Here is a 20264-nt window from a genome sequence, read left to right as displayed (position 1 = left end):
GCGGTTTTACAGCGGTTGGGATATGTCTTCCGGGGTGAAGGGGACGGGCAGAGAGGCCAGGAGGCACAAGCCCGAGGGTCTCTGTGCTGGCACACCGCACTCTAATTACAACCCACAAGCCAGTCTTTCTCTAAGGCTCTGGTTGCCTGAGCAAGCCGAGGTGGGCTGGCAACGTGCTGCCGCCTTGTGGACAATGTTTGGAACTGCAACCTGAGCCCCAGGGCTGATGGACATGGCACATTCACAAGGCGTTTTTCAGTTCAGCTCAGCTCAGTCGCTCAGGGGCTGTCAATGTCATCTGCCCTCAAGACATCACTGGAGGGGGGTAACCGAAACAGGATTCGGAAACAGCAGAACTGCCCGAAGCCCACTGCAACAGGTAAACTGACTCACAGGGGTTGCTGAAATATACAAACACGGGAAAACAGGCTCAAACATGCTCATCCTCAGGGAAATGCCAATCAAAACACCACCAAGGGCTTCCGGGGTGGCTCACTGCCCAACAATCCGCCTGCAAGGCAGAGGACACCATATCGATTCCTCATCCGGGAGACCCATATGTAAAACTCATAACTACTCCAGTCCCCTGCCCTAAAGCCAGGGCTCCCTAACAAGAGAGGCCACCGCAATGAAAGCCAGCCCACCACAACTACAGAAGAGCCCCCACATGCCACGCCTAGGGAAAACCCGGGCAGCAAGGAAGACCCAGCAGAGCCGATGGAATCAACTGACTAAATAAATACAAAAAAATTCAACAAATGTATAGAATGAATAGAACAAATGTATTTTTCTGAAAAAAAGAAAGAAAGACAGAGAGACATCATATTTTATCAGTCATAATGGCCATCCTCAGATTGTCTACAAGCAATAAATGCGGGAGAAGACCTGGAGAAAACCGTGCCCTCCTCAGCTTCTCCATGGATGCGAACCTGGTCACAGCCACTAGAAAGAACAGGATGCAGTTAACTTTAAAGTAAAAAACCAGAGCCAGACTTCCCTGGTGGTCCAGTGGTGAAGAATCCGTCTGCCAATGCAGAGGACATGGGATTGATCCCTGGTCCAAGAAGATCCCTCTTGCTTCAGGGCAACTAAGCCCATGTGCCACAGCTACTGAGCTTGAGCTTTCCAGTCAGTGCTCCATGACAAGGGAAACCAATGCAACGAGAGGCTTGTGCACCACAATTTTAGAAAGCCAAGGTGCAGCAGCAATGAAGACCCAGCGCAGCCCCCAAAATAAATAATTTATTAAATAAACAAATAAAATCAGAGCAGGCAGATCTGGTAATCCAACTTTTGCCCACGTCTCCAGAGAAAACATTAATTCCAACACACATGAACCCCAAAGTTCGAAGCAGCCCTGTGGACACATGAGAACGTGGAAGTCTCCCAGATGTCCTTGGACACGGGAAGGACATAGGAATTTGGCTCTACAGAGGCAATGGACTCTCACTCAGCCTTAGGAAGAGAAGTAACATTGGACCTGATGACATCTGCACCAACATGATGAAGTTAGACATGGTCACGCTACCTGATCTAATGCAGAGAGACAAAACCAAATACGAGAGGATACCACTCGTAGAGAGAATATGAAAAGTGACACATATAAACTGGTTATACACGCAGTAGAGGTTACCAGGTAAAACAGGAAACCTTTTGCTACAATAAGGGAAAGGTTAAAGGGAGAGAACAAAGAGGTGCTTTGGATTCACATATGCAAAGTATGTTCACAGGAAACTCTGCTGGGTGCTCTGGAATATTCCCAATGGAAGAAGAATCTGACAACGAATCCACACTTCCACATGAAGAAAAAAATCAAGTTGCTGTTCACCTCAAACCAAAGCAACGTTTAAAAAAACCACTACAATACTGTAATTAGCCTCCAACTAATTAAAAAAAAAAACCTAGATGCCACCATAAAATAAATGCTTACGTAAGGAAAGAAAGAAAGAAATGCCTACCATATTCCCCTGAGGCCTCCGCGTCCTGGCTGGTGTCACATTTCTGGAGCCTGAGCCCTCTTGGATGCTAAGTCTGGACCCTGCGGGGGTCCAGTAGAGGCTGCCCAGGCAAGTGAGAACCAGCAGTGTCTCTTCCCCTTGGACTGGGACCCCAACCTGCAGATCCAGGCCGGTCTGCCTAGAGTAAACCCATGCCAGGTGCACCCAACACTTGGCAGACCCCCTGGGCTGCAAGAGCTCTTTATAATCCCTGCTCCACCGCCCTGAGAATAGGGCTTCCATTTCCCATCACCATTCTTAGAGACACCCCACCTACAAGCGGCAGCATCCTCAGCACAGCGGTTTTGCAGCGGTTGGGATATGTCTTCCGGGGTGAAAGGGACGGGCAGAGAGACCAGGAGAGACAAGTCCGTGGGTCTTTGGGCTAGCACATTCAATTCGAACTCACAACCTACAAACCGGCCTTTCACTAAGGCTCTGGTCGTCTGAGCAAGCCGAGGTGGGCGGGCAATGCTGCCGCCTTGTGGACAATTTTCAGAACTGCAACCTGGGACCCAGTGCTGAAGGGCACTGCACATTCACAAGGCGTTTTTAGGGGCTGTCAATGTCACCTGCCGGAGAAGGCAATGGCACCCCACTCCAGCACTCTTGCCTGGAGAACCCCATGGACAGAGGAGCCTGGGAGGCTGCAGTCCATGAGGTCGCTAGGAGTCGGACACGACTGAGCGACTTCACTTTCACTTTTCACTTTCGTGCATTGGAGAAGGAAACGGCACCCCACTCCAGTGTTCTTGCCTGGAGAATCCCAGGGACGGGGGAGCCCGATGGGCTGCCGTCTATGGGGTCGCACAGAGTCGGACACGACTGAAGCGACTTAGCAGCAGCAGCAGCAGCAGTGTCACCTGCCCTCAAGACATCACCAGAGGTGGGTAACCAAAACAGGATTCGGAAACGGCAGATACGCCAGAAGCCCACTGCAACAGGTAAACTGACTCACAGGGTTTACTGAAACATACAAACACGAGACAGGCCAGGGACACAGGTCTGTGGGGCTTTGCGCCGGCACACCGCACTCTAATCACCTTTCTCTAAGGCTCTGGTTGCCGAGCAAGCCGAGGTGGGCGGGCAAAGTGCTGCCGCCTTGTGGACATTCTGAGAAACTGCAACCTGAGATCCAGCGCTGAGGGGGCACTGAACGTTCTGACAATGACACCTGCCCTCAAGGCATCTCTGGGGGTGGGTAACCGAAACGGAACTCAGAAGCCGCAGACTTGCCTGAAGCCCACCGCAACAGGTAAAGTGACTCAGAGGGTTTAGTGAAATATACAAACACGGGAATCATCAGGGAAACGCCCATCAAAATACCACTGAGGGCTTACTGCGTGGCTGACTGCTTGACAATCCACCTGCCATGCAGGGGAAACTATCGATTCCTCATACAGGCAGATGCCATAAGCCAGGGATCAACAAACCTGAGACCCACGACTAGTCCCGTCCCGCACTCTACAGCAGGTGCAGGCAACAAGTGAGGCCACCACAATGAAAGCCTGCCCCCCGCAAGTACAGAGGAGCCCCAGCTTGCCGCTACTCGAGAGAAACCCGGGCAGCAAAGAACACCCAGCACTGCCGAAAGGAGTCAAGTGACTATATAAATACATAAAAATTCCACTAAATAAATGCATTTTTTAAAAACATGAGAGATAGACAGCAAGAGATGTCATATGTCAGCAGTCACAATGGCCATGCTTAGACTGTCTCAGTTCAGTTCAGTCACTCAGTCGTGTTTGACTCTTTGCGACCCCATGTCTACTAGCCAAAAATGCAGGAGAGGGCCTGGAGAACACTGCCTGCTTCAGCTTTTCCAGAGGTGGGATACTGATCACAACCACTAGAAAGAACAGGATGGAGTTTAAAGTCTAAAACCGGAGCTAGCAGAAGATCTGTTAATCCAACTTCTGGCCAGATCTGTGGAGAAAATATTAATTTCAAGATACAGCACCCCACATTTCAGTGCAGCCCTCTTGATACAGGCCAGGACATGGTATCCTCCAAAATGTCCTCTGTATACAGAATGGAAACTGTAGTTTTTCAGTTCAGAAGTTTGATAGGTGGAGAAATCAGTTGCTACTCCTAGGGGAACTATCGGACACACAGTTCCAATAGCTGATTCCAACTGGTGTTGGAACGGTGTCCAATAAAACAAAGCCTCTAAGGACTTCCCTGGTGGTCCAGTGGATAAGACTCTGTGCTCCCAAAGCAGGCGGCCTGGGTTTGATCCCAGGTCAGGGAACCGATATCCCACATACCGCAACTACTGAGCCCAAGAGCCGCAATGAAGACCCAGTGCAGGCAAAATAAATACATAAAAATAAATAAATAAAACAAAGTCTGTAGCAGACAGGAAAAACACCTAGGCAGTTGACATGATCTGACTTTAAAACACAGGTGACATGGGAAGCCCCATATTCACATAGGTAGGGTGGAGGAGACTGGAAGTTACCTCAAAGAGAGAGGAAGTTACCATTGGAGAATCTGGAATTGAGAGCTGATTTTCATCAAATTTGGAAGGTATGTTATGATATGACAAACATCAGTCCCGTGGGATTCATGAAATTAAGGTTACAGTGTGAAAGGCACCTATTTTGACACTTAACCTCCAAGCAACTGAGATGGAATACAAATGAGGAGCTTGTGTGACAACTAAGAGAAAATGTGATATTAAGGTGCTGTCCACGAAAACAGTGCTTTCAAATATAAGCCAGGATCAGTATGATTAATTTTCAAATGACAGAAAACCCAAATCTATGTAGTGTAACTAAAGATGTTTATGGGCTCACGTGACTAATAAGTTGAGAGGTAGGTCTGTGTCAGGTAAGCTTGGGCTAGTGGCTCAACTGAATTCACCAGGGACCCAGGGTCTATTTCACCACTGCATTCTTAGTATTAGCCTCATGCTCATGATCCATATGCTGGACCCAGGAAGCCCAGACTTCCTCCACCCCAATAGAAAAACTGTGGATACAATTCCAGGCCTCATACATTCTTCCTACATATCCTACAGAGGAGGACAGAGAACATCTCTAGTGGTTGTTCTCAAAAAGAAAAGCTTCTCTCTTTCAGAAAGCCCAGTAAATATCTCCTCAGATCTCACTTGCTCTGTAGCCAAGGGGATAAGCAGGTTGATGGACTTAAGCTAAACAGGATCCACTCATGAAGCTGAAGGTGGAGACAGAGCTGAGCCGAATGGATGAGAAAGGGTGCTTTCCCCTAAAACATTTGGGTTACTGTTCCCGGAGAAAAGGGGAATGGATGCTGGGAACTGAATAAAAGGTGACTCTTACAGAACCCTGGCTGAGGAACCACCAGACGTGCTCAGAATTGCAGATACTGATTTACACTTGGGCTTCCCGGTTGGCTCAGTGGTAAAGAACCCACCTCCGAATGCAGGAGCCACAGGAGACGGGGGTTCGATCCCTAAGTCGGGAAAATCTCCTGGAGCAGGAATAGGCAGCCCACTCCAGTATTCCTGCCTGGAAAATTCGACGGACAGAGGAGCCTGGAGGGCCACAGTCCACGGGGTTGCAAGGAAGTCGGACACGACTGAGAACACATGCACATTTGCAACTGAGCAGCTTCTCACACAGGCATCTTTGTAACTAGCTCCGAGTGGCAAAACTGGAGGAATTATTCATTCTGCCAAGGGACTCCTGACAGGCCAGCTAATTTTCACCATGTGAAAAAAAAAAAATCTACTCACTACTTTTCCATTTCCTCACTTTCCAGTCCTAGTTTTGAAATTTTTGAAGACAAAATTGTACCATTATCAGTGACTGTTCTTAATATTTGCTAATTGCAATTTATTAGAAATTATCATCAATTTTTAAAGATAAACCCTTTCTATTTCTCCAAAATTTAAGAACTGAGTACAGTCTTATATCTGTGGATTCAAGCAATGGTGGATCAAAAAATATTAAAAAAAAAAAATTTACAACTTTCCCCAAACAAAATTTGAGTTTGCAGTGCACCCAGCAAGTATTTACATAGCATTTACATGTATTTACAACTATTTACAAAGCACTTACATCATACTCAATATAGGAGGATGTGCATAGATTATATGCAAAACCATGGCATTTTCCTTTACTTTATCAAGCTGTGCCACTTGGCCTGTGGGACCTTAGTTTCCTGACTAGGGATCAAACCTGTGCCCCCTGCAGTGGGACTCCTAATCACTGGATGACCAGGGAAGTCCCCCATGACATTTTACATAAGAGACTTGAACATATGTGGATTTTGGGGTCTCTTGGTGGGAGGTGTCCTGGAATCAATCCCCCGTGGATACCAAGGGACAACGGTATTAATTTTATCCCACTTCTGACTTTGAGATGTGTGCAGTGTCATTACAAATTGAAGGATCTTCCATGTTACAAATCCTTCATTGCAGACTATGGAAACTTTAATATCGGCTCAGGGTTTCCAAGAGCTTGTCTCTGGACCTCGGGTAAGGAAAAGGCCAGTTAGGAATTCTATTGGTAGGGGTCATCTCTCTCCACGTGCTATTTCTTAATCCTCTTGGAACACTCATCTTTTGCCATGTTTTGCTCATTCTCTCATTGTGACGCTTTGAAAATTTGTCTTGTCATTCCATTGCTCTGCCTACGTACATTTCCATCTTTGAGTTTTTAGGGTTCATCAACTTCCATGAGGCTCTTCTGGAAGTCCAAACTGTTCCATTTCCATGGGTTCTTATTCCTATTCATTCTCTCTCTCCTCCAATTTAAGGTACTGACCTCATCTAACAATATGTATCAACTTCACTTTGGGAGCTTTTGAATATTTAGGATTTTAACAATCTCTGTAGTCCTAGTTGGAAAGTCAACCTTATTACAGCTGCAGCTTGCATAAAGTATCCACAGGTAATGTTGCCAATTGCTCACTAACTGCTCTTTTCTTTTAAATACTTATTTATTTGGAGGTGCCAGGTTCATTGTAGCATGCAAATTCTTAGTTGCAGCATGTGGGATCTAGTGCCTTGGCCAGGGATTGAAACTGGGCCCCCTGCATTGGTAGCGCAGCGTCTTAGCCACTGGACAATCAGGGAAGTCCCTGATTGCTCTCTTAGCATTTATTCCTGGTGCTTCCACCGGTGCGATTCCCTAAATGTTGAGTCTTATTCTTTAAGACTTCATCCTGGGTCCTCACATTTTGCTGTACTCTCTCTGGGGGCAGTACCACCCAACAGACCTTTCTGCAATAAGGAAAATGTTCTACACCTACACCATCTAATAAGGCAGCCAACTGCCACATATAATTACTGTGTGCTGGGAATCTGGCTGTTGTGCCTAAGGACCTGAATTTTTAATTTAATACCTATGTGTAGCTAGTGGCTACAGTATTAAATAGTGCAGCTCTAGGAGATTTCATTCATTTCTTCCCACAGCTTTAAATACCTTCTGTTTCTTTGATCACTCCCAAACGCACAGCTCCAGGTATGACCATCACTTCATGGCAAATAGATGGGGAGGCAGTGGAAACAGTGACAGACCTTATTTTGGGGGGGCTCCAAAATCACTGCAGATGGTGACTGCAGCCATGAAATAAAAAGACGCTTACTCCTTGGAAGAAAAGCTATGATCAACCTAGAGAGCATATTAAAAAGCAGAGACATTACTTTGTCAACAAGGGTCCGTCTAGTCAAAGCTTTGGTCTTTCCAAAGTGTATGTATGGATGTGAGAGTTGGACTATGAAGAAAGCTGAGCGCAGAAGAATTGGTGCTTTTGAACTGTGGTGTTGGAGAAGACTCTTGAGAGTCCCTTGCACTGCAAGGAGATCCAACCAGTCCATCCTAAAGGAAATCAGCCCTGAATATTCATTGGAAGGACTGATGCTGAAGCTGAAACTCCAATACTTTGGCCAGCTGATGCGAAGAATTGACTCATTTGAAAAGACCCTGTTGGTGGGAAAGATTGAAGGTGGGAGGAGAAGGGGAAGACAGAGGATGAAATGGCTGGATGGCATCACCGACTCAATGGACATGAGTTTGAGTACACTCCAGGAGCTGGTGATGGACAGGGAGGCCTGGTGTGCTGCAGTCCATGGGGTCACAGAGTCGGACACGACTGAGTGACTAAACTGAACTGAGGTATGACTATCCAGAGCTTCAGTCCATATATAAAACCATCTACTTGAAATTTTTAATTGCACATCTCGCACATAGTGCAAATGTTAATATTAAATAGAGTTTTAGATTTTTCCATCCCCAGACCTATTCTCATTCCAGTAAATGGCACCACTAACTCAGCTATTCAAGCCAGGAAGCTACCCCTGTCTCCTCCCTGTCCATTATCCTTGCATCTAATCCATTAGCAGTTCACTGATTTTCTTTCCAAAATATATCTTCAATCCACCTTCTCTTCATTTCCATTATCACCACCCTCTCCAGGCCACCATCATCTCCACCCTGGGCTGCTGGCAGTCTCCAACATGCTCTCTACTTCCACTTTGGCCCCCCTATAACCCATTTTCTCTTAGTAGCCAGAAGTTCACCGTCATCTTATAATAAAAATCAAACACGTCACTTCTCCACTGAACACCCTTCAGTGACCTCTTCTCACTTAGGACGAAATCGAATGATCTGGTCCATCGCTCTCTACAATCCTAACTGGTGCCACACATGCCCTGATCATTTTGCTAAAATCTTGTCTTCTTGAATATGCCAAACTCTTCACACATCAGGTAGTCTGCACAGCTGTTCCCTCTATCCATTCTTCCTGTTCTTGATATAAGTGGCTCTTTCTCATCCTTCAAGTCTTGAAATTGAAGTTATTCTTAGGACAGGCCTTCTGTGAGCATCTTTAGAAAGTGGCCCCCCTTTTCTGATCTGGTTCATTCCCTTCATAGCACTTAGAAACCTTTAATGATTTGATTCACTTGATTTTTCTCAGTTGGTCCCTTTAATCCTCACTAGGTCAATATTCCAGGAAGGCAGGGCATAGGTCGGACTTCTCATTCCTTGGCAGCACCAGACATGGTGGTGTGCATACAGGCGGTTGCTCAGTAATATTTGCTTAAAAACAACTTCCCCAAAACACGTGTTCATTTCCATTTCCTGGTTCTGTGTAGTGCAAAACAAAATGTTTACTGCTTATTAGAGATGCTCTAGCTGGACGATGTTAGGCCAAGTTCTGGAGTTATTAGTATGTTTGTACTTTTCAGAAAGCAGAAGTTTCGTCCAAGCAGGCCTCTGGCTTCTCTTTCTTGCTCCTTCAACAATTATACTCATTGGTTGGGAGTTTATAAAAGTGGTATTCTAAATAGCAATGGGGCAAACTGCAATTTGGAGAATGGCTCTAAAGGTGGAGAATCTGGAATGAATGTTTCATCTGTGTTGGCCAGCATTCTGCTTCTCTGAATCAGGCCTCTGGCTATCTGTTCCTTTAAGATGGTTCATGCCATTCATTAATATCCTGCATTTCTTCACAGTTAATATTTTAACAGCCTGTATCCCCTTTTTAAAACATTGTCTTACTTCACAGACTCGATTTCAAGTATAGTTAATTCTGGAATCCTTCACTGACCCCTTACTTCCTGTAGAGAATCTAAGCATTTCTAGCATTCGTCTTTGATCCTGGACCTCTGCAGGGCATTTGTGACCCTGACGCCAAGATACCTGATTATACTGCCACTGCTGACTGACTGAGGATACCCAACAGAGTGTGAACCCTCATCAGAGAGTGGCCATTTCTCCCTCCTTTAGATGGCCCCACAGCTGACTTCAGGATGTGGGTATTATGGCAATGAGGAGGGGACAGACTAGGAGAGAATTTAGGAGAGTAGTGCAGTGAGAGGGGTTGTAACTATACAAATTTTTATGAAAAAAAAATTCCCCTTTATTCACATTTTCCCAGTCCCAGAGTACTCTCTCATAACACAAGGGCAATCAGGTCTCCCAAGACTGCAGGACCCAGACCATCTCCACCGCTTACCTTAAGTCACCTCAGTGGTCTCAAGGGGGATCACAACTTCTGAGGAAGAGAAGGTCCTGGAGTTGGCAATGTAACAGCAATATCATCATACCAAATACAGTTTTAAGTGGGGTAGACTTGCAGAAAGCAGTATTAATAAATACTTTGTGTGTGTGTACCCAGAAAGGCACAGAAATAATGTTCTGTCTCTGAGGAGGGCTGAGAGACAGAATGACAAGGAACATTTGAACCATTTCAATTTTTTTTATCATGAGCATGTTATATCTAGTCAAAAGTAAATATGCTCCAACCTTTGAAAAACATAAAGAAATGCCATGGTTCAGAGAGCCGTTTATAGCTGGACTAACAAGCATGAGACTATTAGAAAAATATAAGACAGCACATAATTAAATACCAACTTGGGTGGTACTGACTACCATTAGAAGAGGAAGAGAGGTCTGTTCAACGGAAGGAGCTGGGTCTTAGATGAGGAAGGGAATCTTTTAGCCCAGGGAAACTTGAGAAATAAAAACAAGCAAGGGTAGAAATGTGCACAAAGAACAACAGATCTAGAGTCAACTGGCCCTGGTTCCAATCTCACCTCTAAAGTTTACTAGCTGACTGGACTTGAGTCAGTATTATAACCTCTTTCAACCTCATATTTTTCATTTATAAAATGAGGATAAGAATACCTACATTGCAGGATTTTTAAAAATTAAGGAATGTATGGAAAACAGTTAGCACAGTACCTGACACAGAGCAGGTCCTCAACTAAATGTTGCCTGGTATGAACAAGGCTGAACAGGGAGACCAGTCTTGCTAGAATACAGGGTATTCACCCAGAAGGGGCGAGATAATACTGGTTGTTGCAGTCCAGCAAACTGTGGGGCATCATCTCATCTTGTGGTTGGGGTTCCTGTAGCATAAGAATTATAAACAAATATCACCATTACGCATTCTCCACTGTTCAAGAAGGTGAGAAGTCTGACGGTTACAGGGTTTCTCTCTAGCACGGCACCTCTGGTGCATAATCAAAACAGAATTCTACCTGAAGGCCTTCCCACAGTTGTTGCATTTCTAGGGTCTTTCCCCAATATGGATTCTCTGATAACAAGTGAGATGTGCCTTGCAAATAAAGCTTTTCCCACATTCAATACATTCATGAGGCTTCTCTCCATTGTGAACCCCTGGGTGCCAAGCAAGACCTGAGTTTCACATGAAGCCTTTCTCAAAGCCTTTACATTCACAAAGTTTCTCCCTAGTGGAAATTCTCTGGAGTCGAAGAAGGACTGGGTTCCAGTAAAACTATCCCCACATCCCTTACAGGTATGGGCCTCTCTCCACACCAGGGAGAAGCCGTATGCCTGACGTTGTGTATGGCTTTTGTTCTGACTAGGACTTTGCTGGTGGCTCAGATGGTAAAGCGTCTGCCTACAATGCGGGAGACCCAGATTAGATCCCTGGGTCACATTCCTTACATTCAAAGGGTTTCTCTCTGGTGTGAATTCTCCGGTGCTGAATCAGGTTTGACTTCCAACCGAAGGCTTTAGGACATTCTTGACATAGGCATGGTTTCATCCCAGTGTGAATCCTCTGATATACAATGCAATGTGATCTAAAACTGAAATTCTTCCCACATTCCTTACATCCATAGACCTTCTTTCCATTATGAACTCTCTGATGTTGATCAAAGTCTTCCTTTTGATCAAAACACTTGCCACATTCTTCACGTATATAGAATGCCTGTTCACTGAGGCTTTTCTGATGTATAAGGTGGGTGTTAACATTGGCATCCTCTGAACGCTCTTCTACTAAGATCATCTCATCTTTGACAATCACTGCTGTGATGTCCCATGCAGAGTTCTCCACACTTACTCTATTTAGGGTAGTCAGGCCATCTCCCTACAATGCTCTTCTCCTCTTCACAGGCTTTTCCAAACTAGAATTCCTGGGAGCCACAGAACTGGGGTCCACTCAATAGCACCATGTGGTCCTAGGCCTGCTCGTGAATGTTCTCCTTCAGGACAAAATGTTCTTTCTCACTCTTCAACACCCCCTCTGGAAGAAGAAAACAGAGCTGCAAATGTCATCGGTACCCATGACAGAGTGACTAAAGTCATCATGCAGTATTAATATGTCCATTTTTTGCAAGTGCCACCCCTGTGTCTAAGCAGGAGGGGAGAAGGAATGTTGGGGGAAAGACCGGTAACACAGATGACCTGAAACTTGAGAGTAATAAGAATATAAAGGATAGGAAAGAGAGGTTCAGGAAGTTGTGATTCCATCAGTTCACCAAAATACAAAAACTTGTCACTCATTTTAGAATGTCAAGAAGAAATAGGAGCTGAAAGCCAATTCATATAGAAAAGTATCCTGATAGGGTAGAATTTCAAAGAGCTGATCCTGAGGCTGTGTTGGGAAGTCACCATCTCTTACTTCCCTTCCTTCCTATCCATCATAGCCTTCTCTTTTTATAAGGATCAACAATGAGTCTCTCTATGACATCCATAAAAGTGGCCTCATAGCCTCACTCAGCCATTTCCAGAAGTCACTTCTAACTCTAATGATAAACACCTAAGGATAAAATTCTAATGATAAAAATATGTAAAACACATATTTACAAAGGTCCACTCTAGTAAATTCCTCAGAATTAGTTACACTCTGTCTCTTTGTAACTCCCATCCAAGCCTATAGAACTGTAGATCAATTCTACAATTTCCAAGGGAAATTGAGTACGGACATGAGCTCTAAGAAGGTCTGCTGCAGGTCAGGGAGTTTGGGATTTGCTCAAGGAATAAACTAGCAGTTAGCTTTCTGTCTAAAGCAGAGAAGGGAAATTCCCTTGAGTGGTGGCAAGAGTAGGTGCTGAGATCCTGAGAGAATCTAGAGGACACGGCGGTTCCCTCCCTACATCCATTCTCCTCCCCTCCCCGACTAGGGAGTAGTCAGGCCCTTTGGGTGGGAGTAATCCCAACTCCAGCTTCCAGCACAGGCCCCCACTGAGATAAGCCAAACAAGCTCTCCCATCTGACTCACTACATGAGAGATCCGTTCAGGGACCAGCAATGCAGGCCAAGTCAATCATGCACAGCTTTCCCCTGGATATGGGACCAAATTAGAGCTGGCATAAGACTTAAGATGGTGCAGTAGAGCAACACGTGGACTGTGACCTACAGTGGTTAGAGCCTAAGGAAGGCCTGGCCTGTTCCTCCCCCCAGGTATGAAGAAGCACAGTCCTGGTTACAACCACTAATCACCTTTCAGCCCTGAGAGCAGCCAGACTGCAGACAAACTAACATATGAGGAGACAGAAGAGCAGAGACTGAAATTCTGATCAAAATCTATGGACTTCCCAATTACACAAAACAATAAATTCCTCTTTATTATTTAACACAGTTTGAACTGGGCTGTTACTTGCAATCAAGGGTATCCTAACATGGAAAGACTTCCAGACATGGTAAGGAACTGGGAGAATGGGAAATTGGAGGGCACAGCTCAAGTTACACTGTGTTCACGGAACAGCCTCTGTGGGAAGAAGATGAAGCAGGCCCAGGGAGGCAATAAAAGGACATAGTTTTTAGTAGGAAATTAGGAGCAGGGAAGCCCTGTGTTGGGCCTAGACAAATGCTAGGGCTTTCCTGCCAGAAATCCCTGAGGAACAGGAACTATCTGGCTCAGGGTTATTTAGACTGCTTGATTTCTAATGATAAAAATGGCCATGATACCCTGAAAGGGCAATCAGAATCTTCTGCTGGAAGATTATAAGCAGGCCAGGATAGTTTTAAAAAAAAAAAAAAGAAAGGCCACCTCAGATCAGGAAGCAAACAGAAAAGTAGTCAGGGAGTGAAGATAAACGGTGGTCCTGAAAAGAACACGGGAGATGGGGGAAAAGCAAAACAGATGTATGCAGATGGCACGAGAGGAGCCAGGATGAATAAAGCAAGGACTCAGGAAGATGGAAAACCATGGGAACACAGAGGAAAACAAGGAGTCCCACCGGTGTCTACAGCAGTAGGTTAAGAGAACACATACCTAGGACGACTTAAAGATCAAGACAAGGGGCGTGCTCAGATGACCGGCACGCGTCCTCTCTCACCTAGGAAGATGGCCCTCCGGCCCTCTCCATTCAGACCTTCTTGAGGCGCCAAGCTCCAGGGTGTTCCCCCTCGCTCCAGCTGGAAAATCAGAGCCGGTGTGGGAAATGGACACGCTGCCCGTCGGGAAGGAATTGGGACAGGCAGGTGAGCAGGGTGCCACACAGCACCCCCAGGCCTCCTCCCAGGCCTGTCTTCGGGGGTGGGACGGGAAAGAAGGGAAGTTACGAGGGGGGACAAGAAAAGAAAGTCCAGGGAAAGGGGCAGGGGTACTCAGGTGAGAGGGGCCCGGAGGCTCACAAAGGTCAGGAAGCAGAGAGGAAGGGATGCTCAACAACAGCGTGAGTGAGCAAAGAGATGACTTCACTCATCGAGAAACGGGGCTTTCTTGTTCCCTCCCTCCCTAGAGCTCTCGAGTTCAGATGTCTGCAGGAGGATGCTTGCTATTGGGCTGCGTCTCCCAGACTGAGGTGCCGGGGAACTGAGGGCTCAGAGGGGCACCAGGAATTGTGTCTCCGCATGTTGTACCCACAGCACATGGGTTAGAAGGTCAGAAGCTCTTAGCTGGGGGTAAGGATGTTCTATATGAGACCCAAATGGATGCCAGGACTTCCTGCTTCGCAGCTACCACTAAGGTTGTGTCATTAAGAGTCCAGGAGCCTGGAGTTGCCACTCAGCTGAGGGTTAGTTACCAAAGACTACTGAGCTTTTGAGGAAGAAGGAGCCAAGAAATTCCAAAGGGTAGAGGCAGAGTCCAAAGGGAAAGATCCTTACCTAGGGGAGCCACAGCCCGATAATTCTCCAGCATCACCTCCCTGTACAGGGCCCTCTGAGGCCAGGTGGTCCATTCATTCTCAGAGAAGTAGATGACCGTGTCCTCAAGGGTCACTGACTCCTGAAACGACATGTGTTTAAATGCCATAGGACAGTCCCAGGACCCGGGCCTGGAGTCGGGGTAGACGAGGCAGTAAGAGGTACTGGAGGGGATTGCCCACTGAGTTTCTGGATTCTGAATGTCTAAGAAAACCCTCAGCAGTTTTTGCCCCCTACTTATAAAGATATAAGGGATCAGCCGCCAATCTTCTCACGTCTCTTCATTTTTACATTGGCAAACACTCTCTCCTCCTCTTCATGAGTCTGTGCAAGTTTTCTCTTCATTCCCTCATGAGCTCTGGGTGCCATCCTTCTCTGCCACGTGTCCTTCTCCTTCAGAGGTCACCAACCCTTGATAGCAAGAGCAACGACCACTGATTGAGCCTATGCCCAGCACTATACAAACACCACTTTGAGTATGTGTCACGGCCTGTGAGGAGGGTATCAGGTCCGTTTTATAGAAGAGAACCTGAGGCTCAGAGATTAACTTGCCCCAGGTTACAGAGTTCTGAGACACAACTTAGGCCAGCTTGACTCTCTGGCTCTCACCTTCCATGGCACACTGCCTTCTACCCTCACTCCTGCCAGTCCCGCTGCCCTGCGAGGGACTCTTGCTGTTCCCTCCCTCCCAGTCACTTCCAGCAGCCAGAGAGGCAGCTAAGGACACCTCAGACACTCAGGCTGCTGGAGAGGCTCTACTCGAAAGAGCTGTGACCACTCCTTGCACATTCCCACCCGATACACTCCCTAACACCCACAAAGACTTCAGCTGGCTCACCTCTGCCTACCCAAAAAAGTCCAAGTCCTCTGCCATGCAGACAACTCCAGTCACTGTTCAGGGACCCAGCTGACTTCCCAAGGATCATCTCATGCATGACCACCCTCATGCCCGATCCTGTCACCATTTGGTTCTGAACTCAAACTTTTTCCTTGTCCAGCTCTGTGCCCTTAGACCTGCAGCCCCCGACTCCCCACCCTGCCTGAAGATCCAGATCCTTCCTCGTGTTCATCTCAAAGCGTTAAGTGAAAGTTGAAAGTGTTAGTGGCTTAGTCATGTCCAGCTCTTTGTGACCCCATGGACTGTAGCCCGCCAAGCTCCTCAGTCCATGGGGATTCTCCAGGCAAGAATACTGGAGTGGGCAGGCAGTCATTCCCTTCTCCAGGGGATCTTCCCAGCCTAGGGATCAAACCCAGGTCTCCTGCACTGCAGGCAGATTATTTACCATCTGAGCCACCAGGGAAGCCCATTCATCTCAAGACCCACCTCAAACAAAACTAGCTCTGTAAAACCAGTTGTGGAAGTTCTGGGCATTCATCACCACGCACAGCGGTCTGCGGACACCTCTACCCTAGCACTGGCTCAGGCCGTGCATCTGCTTCCGCTGCAGCCGCACCTGGGGGCTGACAGATCCACACTGCCCCTGCCGGTTCCTCACCCTCCACTCAGGACGGTACCCCAATTTCCCCGTCGCCGCACTACCCGCTTTCCGCCCCTCATCTGGGCCTACAGCCAGCTTCCTGGCATCGGCTCACCTTTGACAACGTGGGCTGTCCCGGCGGCACTTGAGCGCTGGGCCGAAACTGTCCCACTTCCCAGGGCCACGGGCCGCCCTCCGGGGAAGAAAGAGCTCGCCGGGTCAGACCGGGGGCGGCCGGGTGTCTGGGAGGAAGGCTCTAGAACAGCTCGGGGCTGACATACCAGCCATCGGCCCGGGAGCGGACCCGGAAAGACGCAGGCCTCACGCCCCGGCCAGCCCCACATGCGGGTCTCCACGTTCTGTGGTGGCCGGATCGCTGCGTGCGAGCGGCGGAGTTTGCAGCACTCCGGCCATTCCAGCTGCTCTAGGACGGTGGAGGGCTCCGCGACTCTGTGGTCCTCCGCCATGCGCAGGAGAGGAGAGGGGCGCAGCTCTCCCAGAGACAGACGCTGTAGAATTCTTCCCTGACCCTTTCCTTCCCACTGACCACTCTTCTCCACCTCGTTGCACCTTTGCAGGCTAGATGCTGATACAAGATAGCCCACACTTCACTTGATTAGACCTGTTCACATATCCGACTGTGTCTTGGATATGCTCACCTTTGTGTTTCTAATATTCGCCCAAAATCTTGCACTTCTTAGGACCCAATTTCTTGAAGTGTCATAGAATGTCTGTTGCGTAAAAGGATGATTAAATGTTGAACCAGTTTTTCAGTTGAAGTGAAGTGAAGTCGCTCAGTCGTGTCCGACTCTTCCCGACCCTGTGGACTGTAGCCCACCAGGCTCCTCCATCAATGGGATTCTCCTCCAGGCAAGAATACTGGAGTGGGTTGCCATTTCCTTCAGTTGAAGTGAGGCCCAAAAAGAGGAAACGACTTACCTAACCTCACAGAGTATGCTAGGAAGCTAAGCTTTTAAAGAAAGTTGTGGAAATAAAGGAAGACCTCAGAGATGAGAACAAGCAATGGCTATTTATTCAGAGATCAGCCGCCATACTTGCATTTGTCAGAGAAGTGGAAAGTTTGATAGCAGGAAAAAAGGAAGGCTTCATGTATGTGCTCATTAAAGATTGTAAGTATAAGGGCTTACTAGAAGCAAAGCATCTTATGTGATTGGTTGGGAGGCATTATTCAGATTCTGACTGTCTAGGGCTGATTACTACAGGGGTTACTTTGGCTTCCTGGACTGATTGCTACAGATAGTAGGTTTGACCCCTTGGATTGATTATTGCCAATAGTGCATTGGTTTTCTGGACAGACTGCTGCAGATTGGGAGTCAGAGTTCTATTTTTCTATATGGTCTGGACATTGTCCATTTGTATATTCAGTCTCTAGGGTGAACAAAGTAGGAAGAAGATGTCTGCTTCACAGGAATTCAAATTCGGATTCACATACCTCAGGTACTGGAGCTTACAGATACCATACCTATGGCAAGTTACAAAGAAGCCCTCATATAAACTCCCAGGGTTATTGGTTGGTTGGTTGGTTTCTAAGAGAATAACTTAGAAGATACTAAGTTATGAGTAACTCATAAAAGGACAATAGCTGATAGCCTGCGGGTACTGAGAAGGAAGCAAAGACTCTTAACTTGGGGAAGATCATTATGAAGGGTGAGCATACAACAATTTAATTTGTTGTATGTTCATCCCATGATTTTCCTCAGGACCAGTTGGAGAAAACTGAACTGGTGACAAAACAACTGTGGGAGTTGTAGCTCAGAATAAGGAGCCCTCAAATACCTGATTAGCAAGTTACAGTCCACTGAAAAGATGTACTTATGGCTATGATGAGTGTTTGGTTCATATTTTTTTTAGAAAACTAAAGAAGCAAGGAAGAGTCTATCACCTTTAATCCCGTATTTTTACTCTCTTTATTATTCTTCTGTCAAACACATGGCAGCAGGCAAGGTCAAGGCCGAGTCCTAATTGATTTGGCCAGTAAAGATACAATGTCATTTTGAGATTCATATAATGTATTAATTACAAAAACAGCAAAAGGAAGAGTAGGCAAACATCCCAAGCCCCCAGGTCCTTGTCCCACACACCAAAAACAGTGACACAGAAGCAAAAGGGGACTGGATGACTGCAACATGGGTTGCTGGATACACCTTGCTGAGGGGTCAATTTTAGACTGCAGCTAAGTAGTGTTATGTTGTTGTTGTTCAGTCACTAAGTTATGTCTGACTCTTCGAAACCCCATGGACTGCAGTGCTCCAGGCCTCCCTGTCCCCGACCATCTCCTGGAGTTTGCCTAAGTTCATGTCCACTGATGCCATTCAACCATCTCATCCTCTGTCACCCTCTTCTCCCTCTGCCTTCAGTCTTCCCAGCATCAGGGTCTTTTCAAGTGAATCAGCTATTCACATCAGGTGGCCAAAGTATTGGAGCTTCAGCATCAGACTTTGCAATGAGTTTTCAGGGTTGATTTCTTTTAGGATTGACTGGCTTGATCTCTTTGCAGTCCAAGGAACTCTCAAGAGTCTTCTCCAGCAGCACAGTTCAAATGCATCAATTCTTCAGCACTCTGCCTTCTTTATGGTTCAACTCTCACAACTGTACATGACTACTGGAAATTAGTTAACAGTGTTATAGTCTACAGTCAAACCAGAGAAGAGTGGAGAAGTCTCATTACTTATCAGAATCTGGGAGGCAATGAGAAACTGTCTCATAACAGCCTCCCACAGGGATAGGGACAGAAGTGGGAGATGGCCTGAAAAGCTTGTAAAGATCCTCTTATGTTCTGGAAGGATCACAAGGTGATCTGCCAAGACTCAGATTAGCTACAGTTCAAGGCTTTGCCTGCATGTCCCATATATTGGCCAAGCCAATAGACACGAGTGAAACTGCCAGAGCACCATGGTAGAGCCAATTCTACAGCTTTACCTCCTAACCTTTTGCCATGCAACATGTGCAATTTTAGTTCCCTGACCAAGGATCAAAACCATGCCCCCTGCATTGTAAGCATGGATACTTACCCACTGGACTACCAGGGCAGTTCCTAACTCCTAACTTCTAACACATAAAGAATTCTCAGAAGCAGGTCACCACGAAGGTCACCAAATACTCTAATTCATTGTAGTGAAAGAGGACTGGGCCAAATATATTACATTTGTCTTAGGCGGCATTGGACAAGAGTGACCATGATCGTGACCCACAGTAGTAATAACCAGGCTCACTGTAGGAAAGACCATGGTGAGGCTCCACATCCAGGACTAAATGTGTCATTAATCCATGTGGGGAAAGAGAAACTGGCAATGGCACATACCTCAGCTAAACTGGCCAGTGAGAAATCCAGGGCAATACAATTGTCCATCATCATTCATGCTAGAGAATTCAGGAAAATCAGTGATCTGTGAAAAATGTACAAGAGACTCCAACAGTAACTGTATGAAGCTAAAGGTAATTATGTCAACGTCTAGAAAGTTAATTCTGTTCTGCTGTTTTTTGATGAGGCTGTTCCTTTCTGGAGTCAGTGGCTGTTGGGAGGATTCTGAAAACTTTTAAACTAAGATCATTTACTGGCCAGTAGTCAAATTGAGGGTAATGGCAAAAGCCTGGGTTAAATTGGCCAGATATCCTGTAGACAAAAGCTAAGATAGATTAATGATCTCTGCCTCTGCTCCTGACTCCCCAGAGTCTAAGGTGTTTTTATCTTCCAAACCAGGATTGTTCCTCTCCTTCCACAGCCATGAGACTATTACACCCAGTCTCTGGAACAATCACTTCACCTTTTCCTCAATCCTCCCCACATCTTCTCATACTACATGCTACAGCTCATCCCTAGTTAGCTAAGAAGTTCCTCTCTTATATAATGTATAACACCCATCTCCCACCCTCTGACATGTGAGCCATGCCAAGACCAAATTAGAATTATCACCTTGTAAATTCTTGATCACTCG

At 46.5% G+C, this 20264-nt stretch overlaps 1 protein-coding gene across 1 annotated transcript; it reads right to left on the bottom strand.

Moving 5' to 3' along the window:
• Positions 1 to 278: 278 nt before the first annotated feature.
• On the bottom strand, positions 279 to 14906 carry ZNF662 (zinc finger protein 662). The gene is given in 7 exon segments (XM_065935023.1): positions 279 to 370; positions 10877 to 11221; positions 11224 to 11321; positions 11371 to 11807; positions 11809 to 11981; positions 14020 to 14133; positions 14792 to 14906. Coding segments are annotated over 7 exon segments (1293 nt in total). The 5' UTR covers positions 14826 to 14906.
• Between the last annotated feature and the right edge of the window lie 5358 nt (positions 14907 to 20264).

Source organism: Muntiacus reevesi, chromosome 4 (assembly GCF_963930625.1).
Source record: "Muntiacus reevesi chromosome 4, mMunRee1.1, whole genome shotgun sequence".
Lineage (NCBI taxonomy): Eukaryota > Metazoa > Chordata > Mammalia > Artiodactyla > Cervidae > Muntiacus > Muntiacus reevesi.
This window is presented reverse-complemented; position numbering and strand designations above follow the sequence as displayed.